Here is a 22,652-nt window from a genome sequence, read left to right on the forward strand (position 1 = left end):
AAAATATGATAAGTGTAAAGTGAAAAAGGCCATTTAGGGTTATGCAAGGGCTATTGCAATAAGATCGTCAGGTATTTTCCATAGTCGTATATTTTCTTGGTTCTGACTGTACTAATCATACGTTTTGGAGTAAGTTGAGGTTTATAATTACTATTTTAGCTTTATGCTTTTCAGGGCTTTTCTGAAAGGCTTGATCCATGATTAAACCATTTCCTATTCAAGTATTTATGTCTGGTTACAGCCATTGCTAATTCAACTGATTAACAATGCTGTAATCATTGAAGAAATATCAATTGTCTGCTTATCAGGAATCTTTCATATATGAGTTAATCACTACCTGTTAAAAACAGCAAAACGTTCAATGATGTTTTGTCTGCATAATTATTGAGCTTTGCTGTTGGAGAAGGCCCAGATTTGGCCATTCACTTGGGTAGTTACAGTAATGTGTCACTGTAGTTCTACAAACCTAAAGCCTTAGCAAAGAGGTACTGTTGTTTATGGTCTCAGCCAGCCTGGGAGTGGCGCAGCCCAAGTTGCTGTGAGGTAAACCACCTTTTACACAGACCGCTCTGATGTCTCTGAGAGCTATGGGGAAGTGACATGTTAATTATCCTGCTTTGCTCATTCGTAAAGCAGGGACCTTGGGGAGATTATACTATATATACCCTTTAATGACTGTCCCTATCTCCTGAGCCCTTTCATTAGCGTGTCTTTATTTCCTGCCATTGCCATGTTCCATGCTGTTTTTGTCACTTCTAGCAGGTTATAGCTGGTCTGTGGCTGGTCTTAGCTGGTCTTTAGTTGGACAACGCTGGTCAAAGCTGGTTAAGTTGGAAGAGTAAGCTGGTGGCTGGCTGGTAGACTAGCTGACCATATAGGTTGGTTAGCTGGTTGATCAGTTTCGGCTGGTTTCATATGGAATTCTCAGCAGGGTTTCTCTCTCTCTCTCTCTCTCTCTCTCTCTCTCTATCTCTCTCTGGAGCCGCAGTCACTGGTGTGGCTGCCTGTCCTGCACCGAATGGCTGCAGCAGAGTCTGCCAAACACCAGGCAAAGTGCTCTGTCTGCAAACAGTGCCCCATCAAAGGCTTCAGGTGAGACTGTGAATCCTGTGGAGAACAGTAACTTCTGTGCTCCTTGGGTGGGCTGTGTTTAATGCAATGGCCTGCTGTATACCTCACTTTTGAGTCTCTGGCCAGGGTAGAAAATCCTCTGGAAAGGAGAACAATCGTTGTACTTTTTTTCATTTTGTACTGTTGTGACATTGACCCGCCTAAGAATAAGGAAACTCATGATTGCTCACTCACTGCTATGCACCCCACCCCCAGGGCCTCTGCACCCCCCGCCCCTCTCCTCCTCATCCCTCATCCACATAATCAGTTCAGAAGGATGGATCTCTCTCATCTCAATGTGTAAGTCGCAACTGCAAGGTAAATATATTTACTGCCAGATTACCTATTTGAATATATATCTTTTATATATGAATATTATATCTACCTACATTTTGTTATAATGTTATAATTGATAATAAGGATATGAGATTTATTGATTTATTTTCATTAATATTGTGAATAGAGTCATCTAGTAAGGTACTTCTTTCACTGGGCTAGATGTATAAACTACAGTTTGCAGGTCTGTTAGATTCATTTAGTAAATAATTACTTTGTTTGATAAAATGTTTTTACTTTGTGTGACAAGTGATTTTTATCATTATGTGATAAGACAAGATACTTTACCTTGTGCTTTTAATGTATTGAATAACAAAAAATAACATTTATTCACTCTTATATTCAAACAAAATAAAGAAACTAAAAAAGCAATTCAATTCTACAGTCAATACAATGGAAAATCCACTATCGAAGCCATTTTTCCAGTCTTAAGTGAACTAATCGTTTTTAGTTCCCGTATGTCTACTCTTAACGGTTGTTCAGGCTACTTGTTCAAACCTACTGTAAAAATAAACAAAAAAAGTTTGTTGTCTCCTCTAGTTCATTCTAGGTTGCCAAACTCAACTACCTAATATTTGAAAATTAGTCTAAAAATATGGCATCATTAGAATTGTGACTGCTTGATAAGCTTTGAGTCCTCACAACAAACATTTATCTACAGGTTTAATCAAACGTTAGGCTACGATTCGAGGGTCACTGTTGCCAAAATCAACTGAAATAATGTTTGAAAATGTGTCTACAAACACACAATACAATAAATAAATAATATTCAAAGATCTAGTGTAACTATTAAGCCCAAACAATGCATTTCTGTAGGATTAATCTTGTATCACAAAACATTTTATTGGTAGCTCGGCAGGGACGAAAGTACCATTGCACTTGGTCAGTTCTCGGCCTATTTGTTAAACTCATATATCCTAGAATGAAAATTACAGTTAGTAATAGTGAAGTGGCAGCAGCTATTTAGGATGGACCCCGGTGCAATATTCTTTTATGGGCCCTTCCTCTGACAAAAAATGCCAGCCAAGATGCAGATACGTGCACGCAAACGCATATAACCTACGCACGCGCGCACACACACCACCATTAGACAGATATTTTAAAGGCAATACTTTGGATTTGACTTGGCTCATGAGAAACTTTGCTTATTGGGACACAGGCTACATCATTTGTGATACTTTAGAACATTGGTATTAATCAAGTCAGAACCATGGACCAACGTGAATGGTCATAGAATCAAATCAACAAGTCAACAAATCAAGTAACGATAGTTTGGATGTTTACATAACTGAAACTTAGGCCTATGCTACTCGTGTCACTATCAGAGGAAAAGCACAACAAAATAAATTCACTGAATGTATTGTTCACTGTGTTCTTATGCCAAATTCACTGAATGCATTTTTTACAATAAAATATGAATTAATATATGAAAATCATTTCTTTTCTTAGGTCTCATTTTATCTAACAACTTGTCATTATTATTTGAAGGATTAACAGCATATTTATATTTATTGCAGGTACTTATTCTTATTATGGACGTAACTCCTCCTCCAGTTGATAAAACTAAACAGACCTATTTGGTCGCTTCCTCTTTGTTAAGGGATACAATTTATACTTTCTATATCATAAGATTTTTTAAAACAGCCCCCTGACCTAACATTAGTGGAACGCTAGGTTTACAGCAGAAAACCAGTCCAACAATTGAACCAACACATCGAATTCACAGTAACTGCTGGGAGAATTAGCAGCTTCCTTGGCAAATTTGAATGCGATGCAAGTGAAGTACATTTATGGACTTATGACTAATGTTAATTAATGATTACAAGATTGAGCAATGTAAGAATTAAATTCTCACATTAACGTAACTGCATTGAGCAAAACGTTTTGACATATAGACGGACTAGGTTAACAGCTTAGGGTTTGCCGGGAAATATCATGGCTACGTCCTATATGAGCGCCACAGTGAAGGACGTGTGCAAGGTGTGTTATAAAATATAGTATCTCTGTCTCTATTCATTTCGGAGTAAATGGGATCAAACAAAAAAAGTTACCTCCGACCCGGCTCTTCCCTAGCATACAGATGAATTCACAGGAACATTCACTTTAAATGATTTTGAGACTGAACAGTTCGTTTGTATTTAATCATTTGTATTTTTTAATTGATTTGATAGACAGATGGTTTGCTCCGCATCTGTGACGATTCTGTCTGTTTTGCCATTTCATGAGATGAGCCAAAACTCGCCCACATAATGAAACGTAAATGTGCAATGTATTAGATTTACCTCTAGTGTAATCAAATACAAATGTGGTAAAAGTGCAGATTCTCAGCTTTTATTAAAGGGTCTTTTTATATGCTATATTTTTGGTTTCACCAGGCCTAAACGCAGACACGTTTTTTCATTTTTGTCAAAGAGAGGGGATTATGTTTCTTGTTATTTCATTCTTGGGCATGAAACCAAATTGACAGTTGATTATTTGATTTGCAGTCTGCGCAGGCCTAAAATGCTGATCGCTCCTCGTTGGTCAACCTGCAAACCCGAAAGCCAAAATAAATGTTCATGGCTGTGTTAAGTGGATTGGAGGTGACATTAACTAACTAATGATGCTTTTCGGGGATCCACTCCTGTCTCCTCAGACCCCAGACTAGATTCATGTTATAGAATTATTACTAGCCTAATATTAGTACAAATCTGTGAGACTTGTAAGGGCAATTTTATAAATTAATTCTTAATTGACAACGTGCATTAACATGAAGACAATCATGTGGTTAAAAATAACCTTTTATTTTTCATCCGTATTACTATTAGACCACTTTCTGAATTAAGTGCTTACTATGAGTCTTTCTCTTTCTCTCTCCCAGACAGACAGCCTTTGACCTTAATCATTTGTCAATCATTGTGGGTATCATGGCTCAGGCAGTAAGAGCAGTCATCTGGCAGTCAGAGGGTTGCCGGTTCGATCCCCCACCCGGGCTGTGTTGAAGTGTCCCTGAGCAAGACACCTAACCCCCAAAATGGTCCTGACGAGCTGGCTGGCGCCTTGCATGGCAGCCAATCGCAGTCGGTGTGTGAGTGTGAGTGTGTGTATGAATGGGTTTTTCCCTAACAGTTTGGCGACGAGGATGGGATCGCTAACTTGGTTCTTCCCTATACAGAACAGTCTTGGAGTCTGTGACGCGGACAGACAGTGTACACTGCCAGGGGTTAGAGTCCCTTGAACTGAAAAACCCACCCCATGAAGGGATTGTAAGCAATCACTTATGGGGAAGTATGATGGTATCCGGTTCAGTTCTGAGACATTTATGTGTGGGGTAACCAATACGCGATCCTAAAAAAAAAAAAAAAAAACACTCAGGTAAGGCCATAGTAAATCACTAAAAGGTACCTCGTCTGACTTGGGGCCGACGGGCCCATCACTCAGTGAGTGATTCAAACACGAGAGCCGGTATGCTCTCACTAACACTCTGGGACTGGGTCCCAAGTACTGATAGAGGTAGTAGTTAATAGTTAACTATTATAATTAATTGGCCTTAATGAGTAAATACCTATAAAATATAACTGAGCTCTAAAGTAAATTACCTTGTGTAATATGGTAGGTCGCCTTACGTTGGCCGGGGCCTCTCTGTGCGGAGTTTGCATGTTCTCCCCGTGTCTGCGTGGGTTTCCTCCGGGTACTCCGGTTACCTCCCACAGTCCAAAGACATGCAGGTTAGGTGGATTGGAGAGTCTAAATTGCCCATAGGTATGAGTGTGTGAGTGAATGGTGTGTGTGCCCTGCGATGGACTGGCGACCTGTCCAGGGTGTATTCCTGCCTTTCGCCCAATGTATGCTGGGATAGGCTCCAGTCCCCCTGCAACCCTGTTCAGGATAAGCAGGTTCAGATAATGGATGGATGGATGGATGGATGGAATATGGTATGTTTTGTTGTCAGTGTGATAGAGGCGTTGTGTAGCGGGTCTGTGTGTGTTCAACTCGGATCGCTGGATTCAGAGTCCAGAGTGCTGCATTTTTCCCTAACAGACTGCACATTGATTGATAGATATAAACCTTGTTTGTTTATGGGCAAGACCAATTCGGTCTAATGTCAGACAAATGAGAACAGAGAACATAGCAATGACGTTATAGAAAAAAGGCATATGCTTTTCTGTATTTAAATGGAACAATTCATAACACACAGACTAAGTAAATAAATAGGACATAAGTAGCCATTTAACAACGGCTAATGAACAACAGGGCGGCCTGTAGCGTAGTGGTTAAGGTAAATGACTGGGACACACATGGTTGGTGGTTCTAATCCCGGTGTAGCCACAGTAAGATCCGCACAGCCGTTGGGCCCTTGAGCAAGGCCCTTAACCCTGCATTGCTCCAGGGGAGGATTGTCTCCTGCTTAGTCTAATCAACTGTACGTCGCTCTGGATAAGAGCGTCTGCCAAATGCCAATAATGTAATGTAATGTAATGTAACACAGCAAATGCACACAGACTAGGCCTACATGGCTTCACTAATATTACAAATAATTGTATAACTTGAATCTTGTTTGGGGTCAGGGGAAACAGCTCAGATCAACCCAGGCTGCCTAATTCACTGAGGAAAAGATCATAACAGAGATAACAGAGATGGTAGGAATTGCCAAACTCATACCTGTCATAACAATCGAGGTGAAACAGAGATCGGTTTTGGATGCAAGGTAGCCTACTACCTGATCATTACCAATAATAGTCAGGAAAACAAATAGTGATGCAAGAAGAGACACTTAAGTGTCATGGAACGAGAACCGTGGTATATCGTGGTTATTGGCACAGCTAGTGGGGTGGTTAGGCACAATGCAAAGCGAAGTGCTGTTACACCCCCTAGCTGTGCCAATAGGCACGATACACAACAGGTGTCACATCCGAGCCCTTCTATTTGTTTTTCCCTTTTCTATGTTCTCAGCTTTCGCTCCGGTCCTTGTTTTACCTCTCTCCCCATTACGTTTCTCCGCCCCCGACTCCTAATATGCATTTCCTTCCTGTCTTGTCCCAGCGGTTTCTCATTGTCTTTCATCATCTGTTCCCCAGTACCAACACCTCATCATTTAGTTAATTGGTTTGTATATTTAAGCCTGCCTTATGTTACACCTGACGACACTGACACACAAGTAATTTGTCTTGATTGTAGATGTTTATCTGGACACTGCTATTGAAATAACTCCTAGTGTCTTTATGACTGAGTCATCATTTGCTTCGGCAGGATTTGGCGGTCTTGCTGGTATTTCGATCCAAGGATGTTGCCTTGGTTCTTCGTTCCTACTCCTTTCTAAATCCCTCAGAAGCTCAAAGAACACAATCACTCATTGTGTTTTGCTTTGGTAACATAAGGGTAGGCCTACTTGCGGCAAAATTATTAAAACCTTAATTTAGGTTACAAAGTAGATAATGCGGAGTAATATTAAAAGATGTATTAACATTCCATTTAGCCGTGCCTAAATCATGGATATTGGCACGGCTGGAACGCAAACTGACCAATAGAGAGAAAGCACTGGACCTTTGTGGGCAGGCTAATGTGGGTAGGGAAGAAGTTTACTGTCAAAAGTTTCCACTATACCTATTATTTACGCAACTAACATTAAAATAATATACTACCCTATATCATACTAACTAGCTATCAATCTGAAGCTAAAGGCAACCAATATTTGATTTTGATTATTTGAAGTGATTTATTAGATTAGTTGTGGCCTATGTGAGACAGCTTTGTTTAGACAATCAAGATGTCAGGTTCTGTGTTTTTCATTGTCAGTTTTGTCCAAGTGGTTAGCGTTTCCATTTATTGTTACCCTCTGTGCACACCGTAGTCTGTCTGTCGGTTCATTAATTCCGTCATTCGTTTCACCTGTGTCCCAGTTCCTGATTGTTTCCCGCACCTCATTGTCATTTCCCTCTTGTTACCTCTGTATAAAAACCCCAGTTTGTGTAGTTTGTTGCCAGATTGTTATGTGTCCCATCCATACTCTCCAGTGTTTATTTCTGATTGACTTCTGACCCTTTTTTCCTAGACTTCCCCTCTTAATTCACCCTTCTGTTCTGATTCGACCTGTAGTTTTCAACCCTGTTTGGCTTATTGTCGTTTGTTTCTGGATTCTGTTTTTGTTTCGACTGCCCGATTGTTATGCTTTGTCTGTGACTTCGACCTCATTTTGGATTATCCCTGACATCTGTTTGCTGGTGTACCGACCATCTGCCTGGACTCTCATTTATGAACTGCGTGACCTCTGTTGCTTCTGTTTGATGGTTATCGACCTTTGCCTGTATACTCTGCTGCCAAGAAAATACAGACTGTAAACTTACTCCTGTGGTCTCGCTACTGGGTCTATTGTTCTGGAACCTGACACAAGGCATTAATTGGCCTGTTATTATTCTGATAACTTTTTCATTTATAAAGCTTATACTGCGGTTTACAGAAAATGTCAGCACCCCCACTAACGTTGTAGCTAACGTTAGCTAGCCAACATCATTAACATGAATAACCATTGCAAACTAGCTTGCGTTATTGGAAACCCTAATACTATAACATTACCATCAAAGCTAGCTAACTAACTAGTTTTACAACAGGCAAGGTTGGATTTAACGTTTCATGTTTGTAAAATCATCCCAGTGTTTCTCTGTTCGGCCGCCGATGAGCATCTGGTGTTTATTAGTTAAAGTTAGCTGCCAACCACATTTGTGAAGGACATGAGCAATACAATTAGAAGTTCCGGTTTTGTTTTTTTCCCCGTGTTTCTGACACTTTGAAACTTATGTTGCGCGTCTCTGTGTCACTGTAATTGACTGTGCCAAGCACCTGAGGCCGCCCTGTAAACAGACTGTAGGATCTGGGTTATCGTCCCTTTAAAAATCTGAAAAGGCCCAAACCACTGTGTGCCAGATTACATTTGGCATTACAGTCCCAAACACAACACAATTTCGGCATAGTTAACTAGCTAACTGTTTCCGCACAGGTCTAGTTCAGTCGATTTTAAAGTAACGTTACTTCATTCCGTGGCTGAGTGGCCACCCGGAAATATCTTAGCGACCTTTGTTTACAAACATTCTGATTTCATCTATATGTTTTCCTGTTGATAAGTGTGAACGGCCACATAAAGAAATTTATGCTTACATCGAGGACATAAAGACCGGCGTTGTAAATCGTTTATTTGGAGCAATGGTTTTTGGAAAATGTTTGCAAATATGTATGCTACTTGGACTCTTGATGGCGCTGGACAAGGTGCAAATGTGTACCCACATTTGTGAATGTATGTAAGTGAGATCGTCAGTAGTGTTTATACAACTGTGTAACCTCGTAAATGAAAATAGATAACGAACATTACTGTATTGTAATAAAATGTGTAATTCAGTGCAACAACAGACAACTCATGGGCATCATATTGGAATCATGTTTGCACTTTACATTAAGATACAATTGTTAGATGCATGTTAATAGGTTGAGAACCACTAAATTGCTTAGCTAGCACAGTGTTGCTGTCAGTAAGAAGTAAAGCAATTGTCATTTATCAGCCAATTCAACTTCTGAAATCACAAGTTTATATTCATTTCTTCTGCCATAATGAATATGCTGATAGGGTTTAAGGCACACCTCTGTGACGTTGTTCAGAAGCTCCATAATTGCAACATCCACCCTTAGATCACTACAAGTGTTTTCCATTGCACTAAATCTTAGAATCTACTCTAATCCACCTCTAGCCAACAAATTAGCCTTGCACATCATATGTAGAATGAACTTGCTTTCCATTTGCGTTGTCGCAATAATTTTCTGATGCGCTTAGCTTAGTTCTAGCAATATATTTATTAAATGGAAAAAGGGGTCATGATTAACATTCGCAGTGACAATGTAAACTAGCAAAAGCACTTCCGCTGACAGTACAGTGTCTAATGTTAAATAAATAAATGTTTCAGTGTGATCGCTTATTCTTCTATATCCAGAGAATATAGAAGAAGACATCATCCCTCTTTGTGTCGAGATTGAGGATCCTAATGTTAATCCTTTTGTAGGTGGCCAATAAATCGGTTATTAGGTCATATGTGTGCCCTTTTATGTGTATGTCATCCATGGTCCCATCCATCATGGATAACATGATTATGCAGTGGTTATGCAGTGATGTGGTTGTGTTGTTCTATGGCAGCACACTGATGGGCTGGACTCTGCATGTACTCCTGCTGGGCCTGCTGCTGCCAGGGTTGCAGGCCTTTAAGCCTTTACTGGGAAACTCCATCACCCACCGGGAGATAACGGAGATGGCCATCCTGCGCAAAACCATAGAGGTCTGCCGAGCATTGGCCATCGCTGAGGGGAGAGATTTCCCCCTTCCTGTAAGAGACTACTAGCTATGCTATCAGAAACTATAGCATTTCATTGCTAGCTTAACATTGTTTAGCTTGTGGTATTTGATGCATGTATGTTTTTGCACTCTGAAACAGACCGGTGGAAGACTGTCTGCATCTATAGTGCAGAGAGCCTGCTCACCCAACAACGGCTCCCTGTGGTCTGCTGTCAAATTCAAGGACTCCATCATCACAATATACTTGAGCAATGCAGACGTGGATGTCATTTACCTTCTGAGTGATCGGCACCACTTTCGAGGGGAGGAATTCACAGGCAGCCGGGCCCTCATCACAGATGGCATGGCCAGCATAAAGGCCACTGTCCAGCAGGGGAACTTTATCTCAGCAAGATTTACTCTGGGGAAGATCTGCCACACCCTGCAGGTGAGAGGCAGGTGTTTGAGTGTGTGCATGTGAGTGAGAGATATGCTGTAAAGATATACTGTGTGTGTCTTCTCCCTTGCAGGATTTCTATAGTAACAGTAACTGGATTGAACTGGAAAACGAGCATCCAAACACCAACCTGATCCGACCAGATGGAGGCATCGGATACATAGCAGGTACAGAGAGAGAGAGAGAGAAAACATCCTGTTCCACTGTGCATCCTCCTAACCCCTAACCCCTGTCTTACATTGGAAAAAATGTGGAATATGTCTATTTTCAGTTGAGCTGCCACTAAGCCTTTTACCATGGCTTCAACCTCAATAGGTCCCACCCATTTTGTTCCTTCTTGTGATCAAAGTGTGTCAGATGTCTGTTCGTAGCCACGGCCCCATGAGCAATCCTCCACTGGAGATCTGCAGTGCATTTCTCTATTACCCCTTTGTCACATGGACATTGGGGGATCGATCTGCGCCCCAGGTCTGCAAGTTTACTTCCGTTTAAGTCACTGCTGAAAAGGGCTGTCCCGTCTCAATGAAATGTGGACGTTATGTTCCTGTGAATTGATCTGTAGGCTACATATTTTGTGCAATAAATACATCAAATAAGAAAAGCGGACGATTATGCACAGTTTAGTTCATTGGAGATTCGGCGTGGTGGACAGTGGACATGATCTGGTATATAATCAATATATCTTATTCTCAATTAATCTTAAAACGATTTCTTTCCTTTAGGCTATGCATTAACCTAATGTTAGCCTAGTGCAAATAATAACGGTATATAATCAAGCGATTGAGAAGTGCGGCATTTATGGGTGAGAAAGAAGAATCTTTATTTTGTCATCGGCATTGTTTCCTGAAATTACCCTTAACCTAATGCCTGATCTAGTTGCTGCTTGTTGCATTTTGCATAGAGAATTGAAATACAGAAAGGGTGTTTCTTGCCTGAGTGGAACATTGATAACGTCTCAATCAGATGATGACCTGCGACACTCGCAATACAGTTATTTTGTGGGAGAGAGACATAAACAGCATGGCCAGATGAGAAGTATTAAATTATCACACGTGGTTGGTGTTAAAATGATGGTTTTTAAAGAAAAATATCGTAGGTAGTCAAGCGAAGAGATAGTATGTTATATCCGCTGGGCTAAATCTAGCATCGTTCTGACCATGAATTTTATGTTCTGGCAACAAAAAGGCTACTTTCTCAAAGAACGAATAATAGCAGCACACTGATGGAAGGTACTACACTCACCAAACACTTTATTTGGTATTTATTACACTTATTTTTTAGTAATCTATTGCTGTAGCCTATCTACTTAGAGTTATGATGAGTTGTGTGTTCAGAGATACACTTGTGCATGCCACAGCGCTCTGGGCAAAAAAAAAAAATTTTTTTATCACAGACTGAGCCCTATTTTTCACTTAAGACAGGCGTAATGAATTAATACTTTTAAAAGAGCACATATCTTAAATTATCTGAGAGTTATCCAATTTGCGACAGATTTGGTGCTCAATTGAAATTTCAGGCCATCCATTTAAACGATCTTGTAACATTGTCGATCGCAGATAGTACAAGTTTGAGATGCGAAAAACTACTCTCTCCTGATGCCACGGTTACCTGCACAGTTAAAAATAAGTGCAGGGCAACGCTCAGATTTGGGTAACATTACAAATCCAAAACATTTTCCCGGAAGATGTACCTAAGCATGTCAATGGGTGAATTGCACACATCGCTGGGATGTTTTTATCTCGAAGCTCAGATCATTTGCATCAATTTCCTTCGCAAGACGCAGTATGTTGTTACTGATCGCGGTTTGCATCATATTGGTGCTGAAGAGAAATCGAACAATTTGTAAAAAAAAATATCCAGGTGCGAATATCTCTCGGAAAAAATGATTAATGCTGCATCAACTGGGGGAGAACAACCTGTCGCTTGTAGTTCTCTTTTGGTGGTATTGCAAACGTTGTTTTTTCACTTGCAAACACTATGGTCTCATTCGTTGATTTGGTGCTATCTTCGGCTCGTGCACCTCGAGCTCATGTGATTGCGGTTGCAGATAAATACCTCCCTAGTCGTCGGCTTTGTATTTCCATCTTTTTCCATTCCAGGTATAGGTCCTATCAACTATGTAAAATTTCACTATAGGAATTTGGAATTATGGAATTGAAAATTCATCCAAAATGGCAATTGTTTTCGCTATATGCTGCTTTTCAAAAATGTATTGGCTCGCAATAAACACGGGTGGAAATCCCAACACTCTTTCAACTACATAAAACTTAACAGTGAACCATCCAATACCCCCCAGATTTCAGTGCCCATCAGTCCCAACATTTAGCAATAGAATCAAACAGTCCAAAAGTAAATTTAACACTATGACGTACCAAGCGGTGTTCCTGATTAGCCTACACTAATTGATTTCTGAACGGTTACAGGAAGTGTTGAACAGTGTTGGCCCACTTTAAGTGTAGCCTTTTACTTTATTTCTAAGAATAAAATTCTGCAACAGAAGCCTAATAAGAAATAAAGGCCTGCCTCGAATACAAGCCTGCCCCAAATAAAGGCCTGTGCTTTGTGCAGCCTAAGTAAATAAAAGACCCCGGCCACAATTTCAGGATTTACGGTAGATATTGTTGTATTGTATTAGATATTGTATTGTTGTACTCAGGGTATTCTAGCTGCCAACCGTGGTATGCTATTTCGGAAGCTGATGTATTCTTCAAGGGTTCCAACTGTATCTGTATGGTCACGCTAGGACTCTGTATTTGAACTGCACTTCGTTTTACGTCGCTCTGGATAAGAGCGTCTGCTAAATGCCTTGTAATGTAATGTAATGGATGGTGTGACCACAGTCTTTCAATGTCTCATTGTGAAGACCGTTTCCACTGCTCAGAGAAAGAGAAAGCACGCCCCTCCAATTGAACACCCATGAGGGCTGGAAGAAAGAGGCATGCCCAGCCAAAACTGACAGATATGACAGAAATGGAAGAAACCGTTTGACTTGAGATATTATGTTTTCATTAACGCGATTTACCGGACAGAAAGTCATTGATTTACCTGACAGTTAAGCTAATGTTAGAAATTACAAATATTTTCATGAATACATTTTTTCCACACTGACAGATCGGGGATGGGGCAGCGCCCCCATTCAGTGGCTGCCACTGTGTATCAGTTCCCGAATGAGCAAGTTTGCCAGCTAGATTTAATAATGCACAACGTTCTTATTTAGGACCGTCTGCTAAATAAAGGTAATGGGTAACGTCAGCTGTGAAGTAAACTACTAGCCTACATAGGCATATGAGATGTTCCTTTTTTAGCAACTGGATTGTTATATGCGGCAAGATGACTTTGCTGGCGGCCGCCACTGCCTCTATGAAAACTGGAGTTACTGTAGTCCTCTATCAACCTCCAATGCTGCATGTACTATATCAATAATCTGTTGTCTCTGGTGCAGGCGAGATCAACAAGGATAACGATGGAGCAGATCATGGACACCTGCATCGCGCTGCCGCTGCGATGGCTGTGGAAGCCACCATGGAGCTGTTGGAGGACATCCGGGGTGCTGCCGGGGAGAGCAACTTCCTCCAGTACTAGCTCAGCCTGTTACATATGCATATACTGAGGAACGCTTCTGTATATCGCTCATCTTCTGATCTGGCACTTCTACTTCTACTGCTGCCAAATGGGCTCTGGAGCAATGCTGCACCCCCTGAAGCTGTGCTGAAGCAGTGTTCAGATTTTTCTGTGCTTAGGTGCTGATTAAACATAGCACAGGGGTGCACCAATACTACTCGTTGGTATTGATATGTGACCGATACAGCACCTAAATTCTCAGTATCGGCACTATAGTATTTACAGTTTTACAAGTACTAATAAGCCGTATGTATGTACATAGGCCTGTTGTGTGTAGTGCACACAATATCAACAAACATGAGTAATGTGTGTTGCAGATGTGTACAGTGCAATCATGTCAGTAGTGTGGCAGTTTCTTTTACAATTGGCAGAGATGTCAAAACACATGGATTAAAATGTTCTGTTACCACGATAGATTTCCGTCATATTGAACCGGTAGGCCTCTCTGAGATTGATGTACATTTGAAATGGTAAAAAAAGGTCTTGTTCCACCTGGCAGAAATCACACTGCAACACAGCTAGTTAGTTGTTAACGAAATTCACCACAGATTATTTTTAAATGTAATAAGCCCTCATTATTCTAAAAGCTTCTCTGTGAGCTAGTGATTGGAGGAGAGGAGGTAAAACACATGGATAGTAGAAAAGTAAATGTTTGTTTCATCACGTAGCTATTGGACCTGTCATTTTAAGTTTTACGTTGAAATATTTGTTTTTCTTTTGCAGGATAATTGCCAGCGATGTCAAAATACTCTGGCGCATGTTGATAATGAATTATATATTCACATAATTTATTGATATATTCATATATCATAATAATAATGAGACATGAACACAAGTAACTTAATGAAGAATGTCTAGAGTCGCCATCCCGGCAAACATAGGAGATTTATTCATAGCGCAGCACCTAAGCAGAGTCAGCCAGTGGCTAAACAACAGACTAGTCTACTGTTGCTATTGCATGCTACTCTGTAAAAAACATTCTAGCTATTGCTGATTTTATTCTATATTTTAGTGATGTTTAAAACATTTTTATTTTTTATTTTTTTTTAACATGATTTGCATGCGATTCTAGAGAAGCACATTCAAGTGGTCATAGGGGTCTAATAATGTAATGTAATTTTGCCCTATTAATAATATTTGGTATCAGCACTCTGTATCAATTGATACTTTTATTAAGTATTCGTATTGGTGCACCCATAACAGAGTGTTGTTTTAGGGTCTTTGTTTGCCTTTGGTTTGCTTTTTTATTAGTATGCAATTACATTTTTATTAAAGAGTCTCTCTCTCTCTCTCTCTCTCTCCCTCCCTCCCTCCCTCCCTCCCAGGCTTATGGGTATTATTACTCATTCCTCTGTGCTATGTTTTGTGATTGACACCACGGGCAGCATGTCTGATGACATTGAGGCGGCAAAGAGGGTGTCATTTTCAATCATTGACAATAAGAAAGGCACTCAGGATGAGCCATCCTCCTACATCCTGGTGCCCTTCAATGACCCAGGTGGGTCACCCAATCTTGGTTTCATATTCAACACAACATATTATTACCTTAATATTATCATATGTGGACCTTATTGGTGATGGCACATTTTTGTATTCCTGAGAGTAAAGCTAATGTTCTTAACTACTGTATATCACCCTGGATAAGAGCATTGGTTAATAGCAGCACTGCTATGAGTTCTAATGCATGTTTACAGTTATATTTCAATTATCACTCCGTGGCGAAGCAGTCATTCAAGTAAAACTGAAAAACTGCTAGGCTACATCTAAGCCTATGCACGTCAATCACCTTGGAACAATGTTGCCCAGGATTTGTAAGCGAGCAGGGACACAGAGCAACAGACTGCCTCCTTCCACATAATTCAGAAAATATCTGATGCAGGTCTTGATTTTCAAGAGAGATTTGTGTCCGTAAGTGGGCAGAAGTACAAGAGTTCTGTTGTGGACCAGTGAAAGCAGAGTTGCGCAGAGTTGTTTTTCAGTGTTTGCACAACGCCTGTTGGTTCAGTAACAACAATCAAATAAAAATGGGGAATATATTAAATCTATGTATAATATCTATAATATTATAAATTTAATTATCTAAAATAATGTTCCCAGCAATCCCATATCTTTAGCATTGAAATCATGTTCCCATCAATTGTTGCTGTGTTTCCAGTGTGGGGTGGCCATACATTGCTATGGACTGTCAGGTGCCAAACAGCTCATTTTTTATAGCTAATAACTCCAAAACTATAAATTGTTACCAAAGTAAAGGGGTATACACGTACTCTGTATAGCCATGTATTTAGCATTGCACAGTCTTTTCTGTGAAACCATGTCCCCAGCAATTGTTGCTGTGTGTCAGGTGTGGGGTGACCATATGTTGCTATAGACTGTCAATTGCCAACCAGCCCATATGCAAAACTGCTGTATTTACAATGTGGTATGGGCATGCATTGCTATTGATTATCAGTTCAGGAGCAACTCATTTGCATAGGTCAGAACTCCAAAACTATAAATTGTTACCAAAGGAAATGGTGTATATTATTTACTCTATAGACAGAATATCTGTAGTACTGTACAGTCTTTTCTGTGATTGAGGACACCCCCGCCTCCTCCAACAACCCCCAAACCTTCATTTAGGTGTGGGTTAACAGTGTTTACAACATAAAAGCAAAGCCATAAAGTTAGGTTATACATCAAAATATAAACATGCTTTATTTGCAGTGTAAGTATTAACATAAATTACATTTAAGCAGTTTATTCCTATTCTATAGACGATCGTAGATTAATCACACCTCGTATTCATAACGTTATGTACATCAGTAATGTTAGCTAATGTTGCTATCAGCATAGCTAATGGTATTTCAGACATTGGTACAATACCCTGATACAATATCAACTTATTGAAATAACTGGAATGTATGATGAAGACTATTCATTTTAAATCACCTAGTTACATAAACACTCAGCTAGCTAAGCAGTTTGGTGTTTGTTCCTATTCTACAGAAGATGATAGAAGACTCCGATCTTTGAATCAAGGCAGTATTTAGCATTATATCATTAAAATATACAACGGGGCATTAAAATAACTTGCCATGTAATTTTTTAAAAGTAATTATATACTTAAATACTATGCCCACATTAATGATGTAGTCTATTGGCTATTAGGCCTCATTTCTATTCTCACACATTTAAGACTGTAAATGAGGCCCAATATACCATAAATAATTCATGTGGGCATAGTATAATGTTATTTTATTTGATGTCATTTAATGCCCCGTTGTAGTAACTGAACTAGCTCAATTGCAATTTAAGAGTTGAAAAATGAAAACGTCCGCAGCCGGATTTTAACCGAAGATCTCTAGTTTGCTAGGTGGACACCTTATACTTTTCTTTCAGCAATGTCCTTTTAGGGACTTTTACATAAAATAAAATGAATAATTAATGTGGGCATAAGGCCCAATAAACCATAACATTTACAGTGATTTAAATCATAATAGACTGTGATATTCCAAAAGCTTACCACAGTACCACGATAGCTGTCTGTTATAGCCCTAAATGTGTTAGAATAGAAATGAGGCCTAATAGCCTGTAGGCTACATAATTAATGTGGGCATAGTATTTAAATATACTTACTTTTAAAGAATCACATGGCAAGTTATTTGATGTATTTTAATTCCCCGTTGTAGGAAATGAACTAGGTAATTTACAACTTAATAGTTGAAAAAAGAAAATATTTGCAGCCGGATTTGAGCCAACAATCTCTGGTATGCTTTGTCGAGGACCCGGCCCTAGGCCCCCCTGATGAGAGATTGACGTGGGATGGGTTAAGAAGGAATGCATTATTAACCCCTCGCACACGCCATTGAGGTGGTAGTAAGAACGCCCGTAAGAAGAAAAATATGTGGTTCACAGATAATGAGCAGCCATACTTGTCAGTAGAGGAGTCTGAAGTCGAGGGACTTAGATTTAGGGTTTTAAAGAGCAAGGTTAAAGTTCTGACTGAGAATACCCCAACCCTACAGGGGAGGGGCACAATGCCTGGCTAAAGAAAAAAAAAAAAGGAAAATGGAAGGAATGTCAATACCGAAAGAATATTAAGAGGCTTCAAGGGCCTTCCTGATTATAGCACAAATAATTTATCGGATAGATTCAAAGGACTGACTGTAGAAGAAGTTGGGGGATGATTTACACTCAGCTATTGGCTGGATGTCCTTTGTAGATCCCTTAAGGCGCCGCGGAGAGGGGCACCTGAAGAGTGTGTTGAGATGGTGGAGGGCACTAACTTCTGGCTTGTATGAAGTCAAAGTTTGGAGAGAGTCCAAGGAGAGATTATGACAGGGAGACAAATACCAGTGATGAATAGGTTCATTAAAAAATTACATAAGAGCTAGTGTTTTTCCACTCGTATATTAAGATGGTGGAAATTCCCAAACCGGAGGGGCACATGAGATAAAATATTGGGGAAATTTCTTTTGAGGTATGAGAAAATGACAATTGGAAAAACAGAAATAATTAATATGATCATTAAAAAGCAAGTTACATAAGAGATAAATGTCTTCCCGCTTGAAATATTGGGGACATTTCTTATCAAAAAGGTAAACTTTTGTATGCAAAAAAGATATATAAGGAATAAGCTTTTAGACCTTAGGGTAGGATCTTAGAATTTGGCTTCAGAAGATATCTACGAGCTGTTGAAGAGAGAGCAACGCAAGACAGCTGTAGTCAAGCTGGAGTGGCGTGCTCCCTCTGCGCGCCACTCCAGGATATGGATATGGAGAGAGGAGTGACGTACGCTGTGCGGACTCAGCCCAAGAGTTGTGGCAGCGGGACTGATGTCGAAGAGGTGTTCATGCGCATCCCTCATCATACAGAAAAGCTGGTGAAAGAGTTAAAGGGCTTTTACGACATGCTTGGAGCCGTGAACTGCACCTGGAGGCCAACAGACGGGACGCGGGGTTCCTCCACGCTACAGAACACCTTCCTGCTGGACCCACACAAGAACCTGAAGCTTCCCCCCCCTAACCTCAGTGTCAGTGAGGAGAGGCACATGCTGCGGCTGCACTGCAAAACCCCCGACGTGTTCGAAGACATACCAGTGCACATCCCATACAACTGGCAGGAGAAGTACGAAGTGCAAAATCACGTCTTTCGAAAGTCTGGGTCCTGATCCTGCCCCAGATTCCCAAACCAATGCAGCTGTTCAAAGCTCATCAACAGCAAGGAGGAGGGATCAAATCCCGCGGAAAACGAGATGGCTATATTTAGGGCATGGGTGGTAATTATAATCTATATTACTTTTAAAAGTAGGAAAAATAGTACATAGAAGTAATACATTTTAAGTTTCCTTTCATTTTTATGTCTTTTATTTTTTAGTCAGATACTATATACGATATAAATAAGTAGTAGACTTTAGGGGTGTTCGTACCCATTGTATTAATGGAAGTTCAGTAGCTTTTATCTCCATGAAGGGGGAGCCATAAGATAAGGTAAAGGCCAAAGAGGATGATGGATATTTGAGGGGTGTACCTTGATTTTTAAACATCATAGGTGGAAAGGTAAATTAGAAAGAGCTAAAGGGGTATATGTAACTTGCATGTGATTAGCAAACTGCAAAAGATGATATGTACACTGTAATCTGTATAACTCTATTCTTTTGATTGATTATAATAAAGTATATCTTACTATAATCATATGTGATAAAGATTCTTTAGAGGAATACATTGAATACAGGACATCGAATACCAGATTTGCATCACACCCTTCACTTCGAGACTGGGCTGGAAGTTCAGTAGAACTTACCAGGGCTCCAGGACGTTCGGAGTACTTGAGTTCGTCCCCGAGACACCTCATGGTGAGGTACTGCTCGTGGGAACGTGAGGTCTGAGCTCGGCAAGGGGTCCGTGGCTCACGACAGCTTGACGGATACCTTATGAACTAGGCCAAATAACGAGAACATCATATTATTGGTTCTCCAGAGAACCAAATGTACAAGTCCAAAGGTACAAAGACCAGCTCAAAATCACAATGAAAAAGTGTGACATAAATCCCTCTCATCTGGAGGACCTGACCCCTGACTGACACTAGCAACGGCTCTGCAGCAAAGGACTACGAGCTTTCAGGGAAAAAAGAGCATCTTTGCGGCATAAGAAGTGGGACAGATGGCACGCAGCTCAGACCTTGTGTGCTTCACCAAAGTTGGATTACACCTGCACTGATTGTGGGAAGCAGTGCAGATCACGGACAGCCACATGACTATACAGCCACATGAGAACCCATCGCTAAGTGCAGAGGAGGAAGTCATCATCGGACAGGATGTACAATCGCAGCTACTAGCAGCATCAGTGTGTGTGTGTGTGTGTGTATGTGTGTGAATACATGTGTGTTCATACATGTTTTTGTGCATAGGAGTTGGACCTCTGACTCGGACAAGAAACTCCGACATCTTTAAGCAGAGGATTAATGCTCTAAGTGCAACTGGTGGGGGTGACGAGCCAGAGATGAGTCTATCAGGACTGCTGGTAAGTGTGTGTTTGTGTGTGCATACATGTATGTGTTTGTGTTTGTGAAAGGCATTATTTTGAAATCCCAGCCTAAGCACACTCTTCCACTTCTATTTGTTGTTCCTGATTTTGTGTCGAGGTACTTTTTTCATTTCTGAAATTTGTGCTTTTGTTTGATACTGGGTGTACCAAAGGGTTTTTTTATTTTGTGATGTTTCAATAAATGGGCATCAAAGTCAAGTCTCTCTCTATCTATTTAGCTGGCTCTCACCAGTGCCCCTGCATTCTCTGAGATTTTTGTGTTCACCGATGCCTCGGCCAAAGATGTTCACCTGAAGAGCACAGTCATCGCTCTGATTGAGAGCACCAAGTCAGTTGTGAGTACAGACCCACTATGATCAACCACCTTTTTCATTCAGTCACACACTCACTTGCACACACACTCACTTAAGCACACTTTAATTTAATTACACTCACTCACTGACATACACTCACTTCAGAGTCACAAAGTAGTCAATATACAGTACTAAGGAAGTGATTGAATACACCTGACTAACCGGAAACAACTTAGAAGCCAACTTTTTCTAAAATGGAGGAGTATGTATAAAAATGGAGGTAATTCCTACACGGATCACCCAATAAGGATGTAAATACCCTAAAGGTAATATTCTGTGCCTTAACCTCATATCCATTGTTTCTTTTCACATTCAATGTGCTGGAGAAGAGTGCCAAGAGAATGGAAATTATACCACCGTTCAAATAATTATGGACTGCAGTGTATATGTATTCCATATTTAGTGACATATATTGATAGTAGAATTATAATTACAGGGCGGCACGGATGGTGCAGTGGGTAGCACTGCCGCCTCACAGCAAGGAGGTCCTGGGTTCGAATCCCCGTCGGCCAGGGCCTCTCTGTGTGGAGTTTGCATGTTCTCCCCGTGTTTGTGTGGGTTTCCTCTGGGTACTCCGGTTTCCTCCTACAGTCCCAAGACATGCAGGTTAGGCTGATTGGAGAGTCTAAATTGCCCATAGGTATGAGTGTGTGAGTGAATAGTGTGTGTGCCCTGCGATGGACTGGGGACCTGTCCTGGGTGTATTCCTGCCTTTCGCCCAATGTATGCTCCAGCCCCCTGCGACCCTGTTCAGGGTCTTTAAAGGACACAATGATGGTGACAGGTTTTGGTCCACTTATCAAGCTTTGGGCGAGGGCGTCCTTGGTGGTACCCTTTGGACAGCCTCCCTGGACCACCATTGCTTGTTTATCTTTTCAGCTTCCCGCTAATACTGGAGTTTGGTAATTGGTGCTCCACTGGATGTATAGCATGTGAAACTCTATAGCCTGGGCAGTTGTTGTTGGATCTCCTGCACACAATACCATAGCTTATACATCCACAAGTTTTGTGCTCACAAGTGAATTGTTCCCCGAGCGTGTATTGCTCAGAGCTGTGTAACAGTGCATGCAGGGGTAGCTGTGTTGTACATCTCACCTCTCCTTTTGGGGTTCCCAGAATAGTCACAGAGCTGTCTGTACTGGCTTTGTTGCCACCTAGTGGAGGCATGACAGATGTGTTTTATGTCTGCCCAAGCGCATGAGGGAAGCTCGTTGTCATTTCTTGAGGGCTGATCAGGCCCTCTTCCTCCCTGTAGTAGGAGGCAGAATGTGGTAATAGCCAGAGTGGACGCCAGGCTCAGAGGAGTCATGGCTCAACCACAACCTCAGGACATTGATCAGTGGGGCAGCTAAGGCCCTGAATGTTTATATGCCAGAATATCTCAATGTCCCCTGTCATGCTTGACAGTGACATTCAAGGACAAGCAAACCTGAACCCTCTTCTCCCAGACTTTGATAAGATAATGCACAAGCTGGGGTAGCCACATGCTCAAGCGGCCTGCTTACTAGGATGTTATGGCAGTCCAGACAAGGCTGGGCAATACGGGCACTATCCATTCACTGTACTCACGCCACTTATCACATAGCCTACAGGTTGAGCAGGACATTGATATATTGGGGACAGCCACCAGGTCTCTGTTTTCCTTCCTACTTTTTTAAGGAGCAGGCGGAGGCTGCGGGTACGGCCATGGCTATATTCTGGACAGTGCAATGCCACCTCTGGTTGTCCTAGTCCCGCCTCTGGCAAGATTACCAGGACTGTCTGTCGAGGCTTCCATTCCAATGGGCCAGATCCTTTTCAGATGTTCCAGCAAGCCCAGGAAGCCTGCCACTGTTCTCAGGAGGTCTCAGTTATATCACCCTGGCAAGGCAGAGGGGACCTATCTCCTCAGCTTGAGTCCTTTCATAAATGCAAGGCTTAACATTCAAGGAGAGGGGGCAGAGCTCAAGGTCGTGTGT

The 22,652-nt window shown here is 41.0% G+C and overlaps 1 protein-coding gene across 1 annotated transcript in view; it reads left to right on the plus strand.

Moving 5' to 3' along the window:
• The first annotated feature begins 1,390 nt into the window (after positions 1-1,390).
• Positions 1,391-22,652, plus strand: part of LOC133133195 (von Willebrand factor A domain-containing protein 7-like) — a 35,789-nt gene continuing 14,527 nt past the window's right edge. The window contains exons 1-8 of the mRNA XM_061249275.1: positions 1,391-1,428; positions 9,602-9,788; positions 9,897-10,184; positions 10,267-10,360; positions 13,636-13,768; positions 15,140-15,312; positions 20,205-20,317; positions 20,560-20,676. Coding sequence (XP_061105259.1) covers positions 9,609-9,788; positions 9,897-10,184; positions 10,267-10,360; positions 13,636-13,768; positions 15,140-15,312; positions 20,205-20,317; positions 20,560-20,676 — 1,098 coding nt within the window. The 5' untranslated portion in view covers positions 1,391-1,428; positions 9,602-9,608. The remainder of the gene's footprint in view (positions 1,429-9,601; positions 9,789-9,896; positions 10,185-10,266; positions 10,361-13,635; positions 13,769-15,139; positions 15,313-20,204; positions 20,318-20,559; positions 20,677-22,652) is intronic.

This window comes from Conger conger, chromosome 7, assembly GCF_963514075.1.
Source record: "Conger conger chromosome 7, fConCon1.1, whole genome shotgun sequence".
NCBI lineage: Eukaryota > Metazoa > Chordata > Actinopteri > Anguilliformes > Congridae > Conger > Conger conger.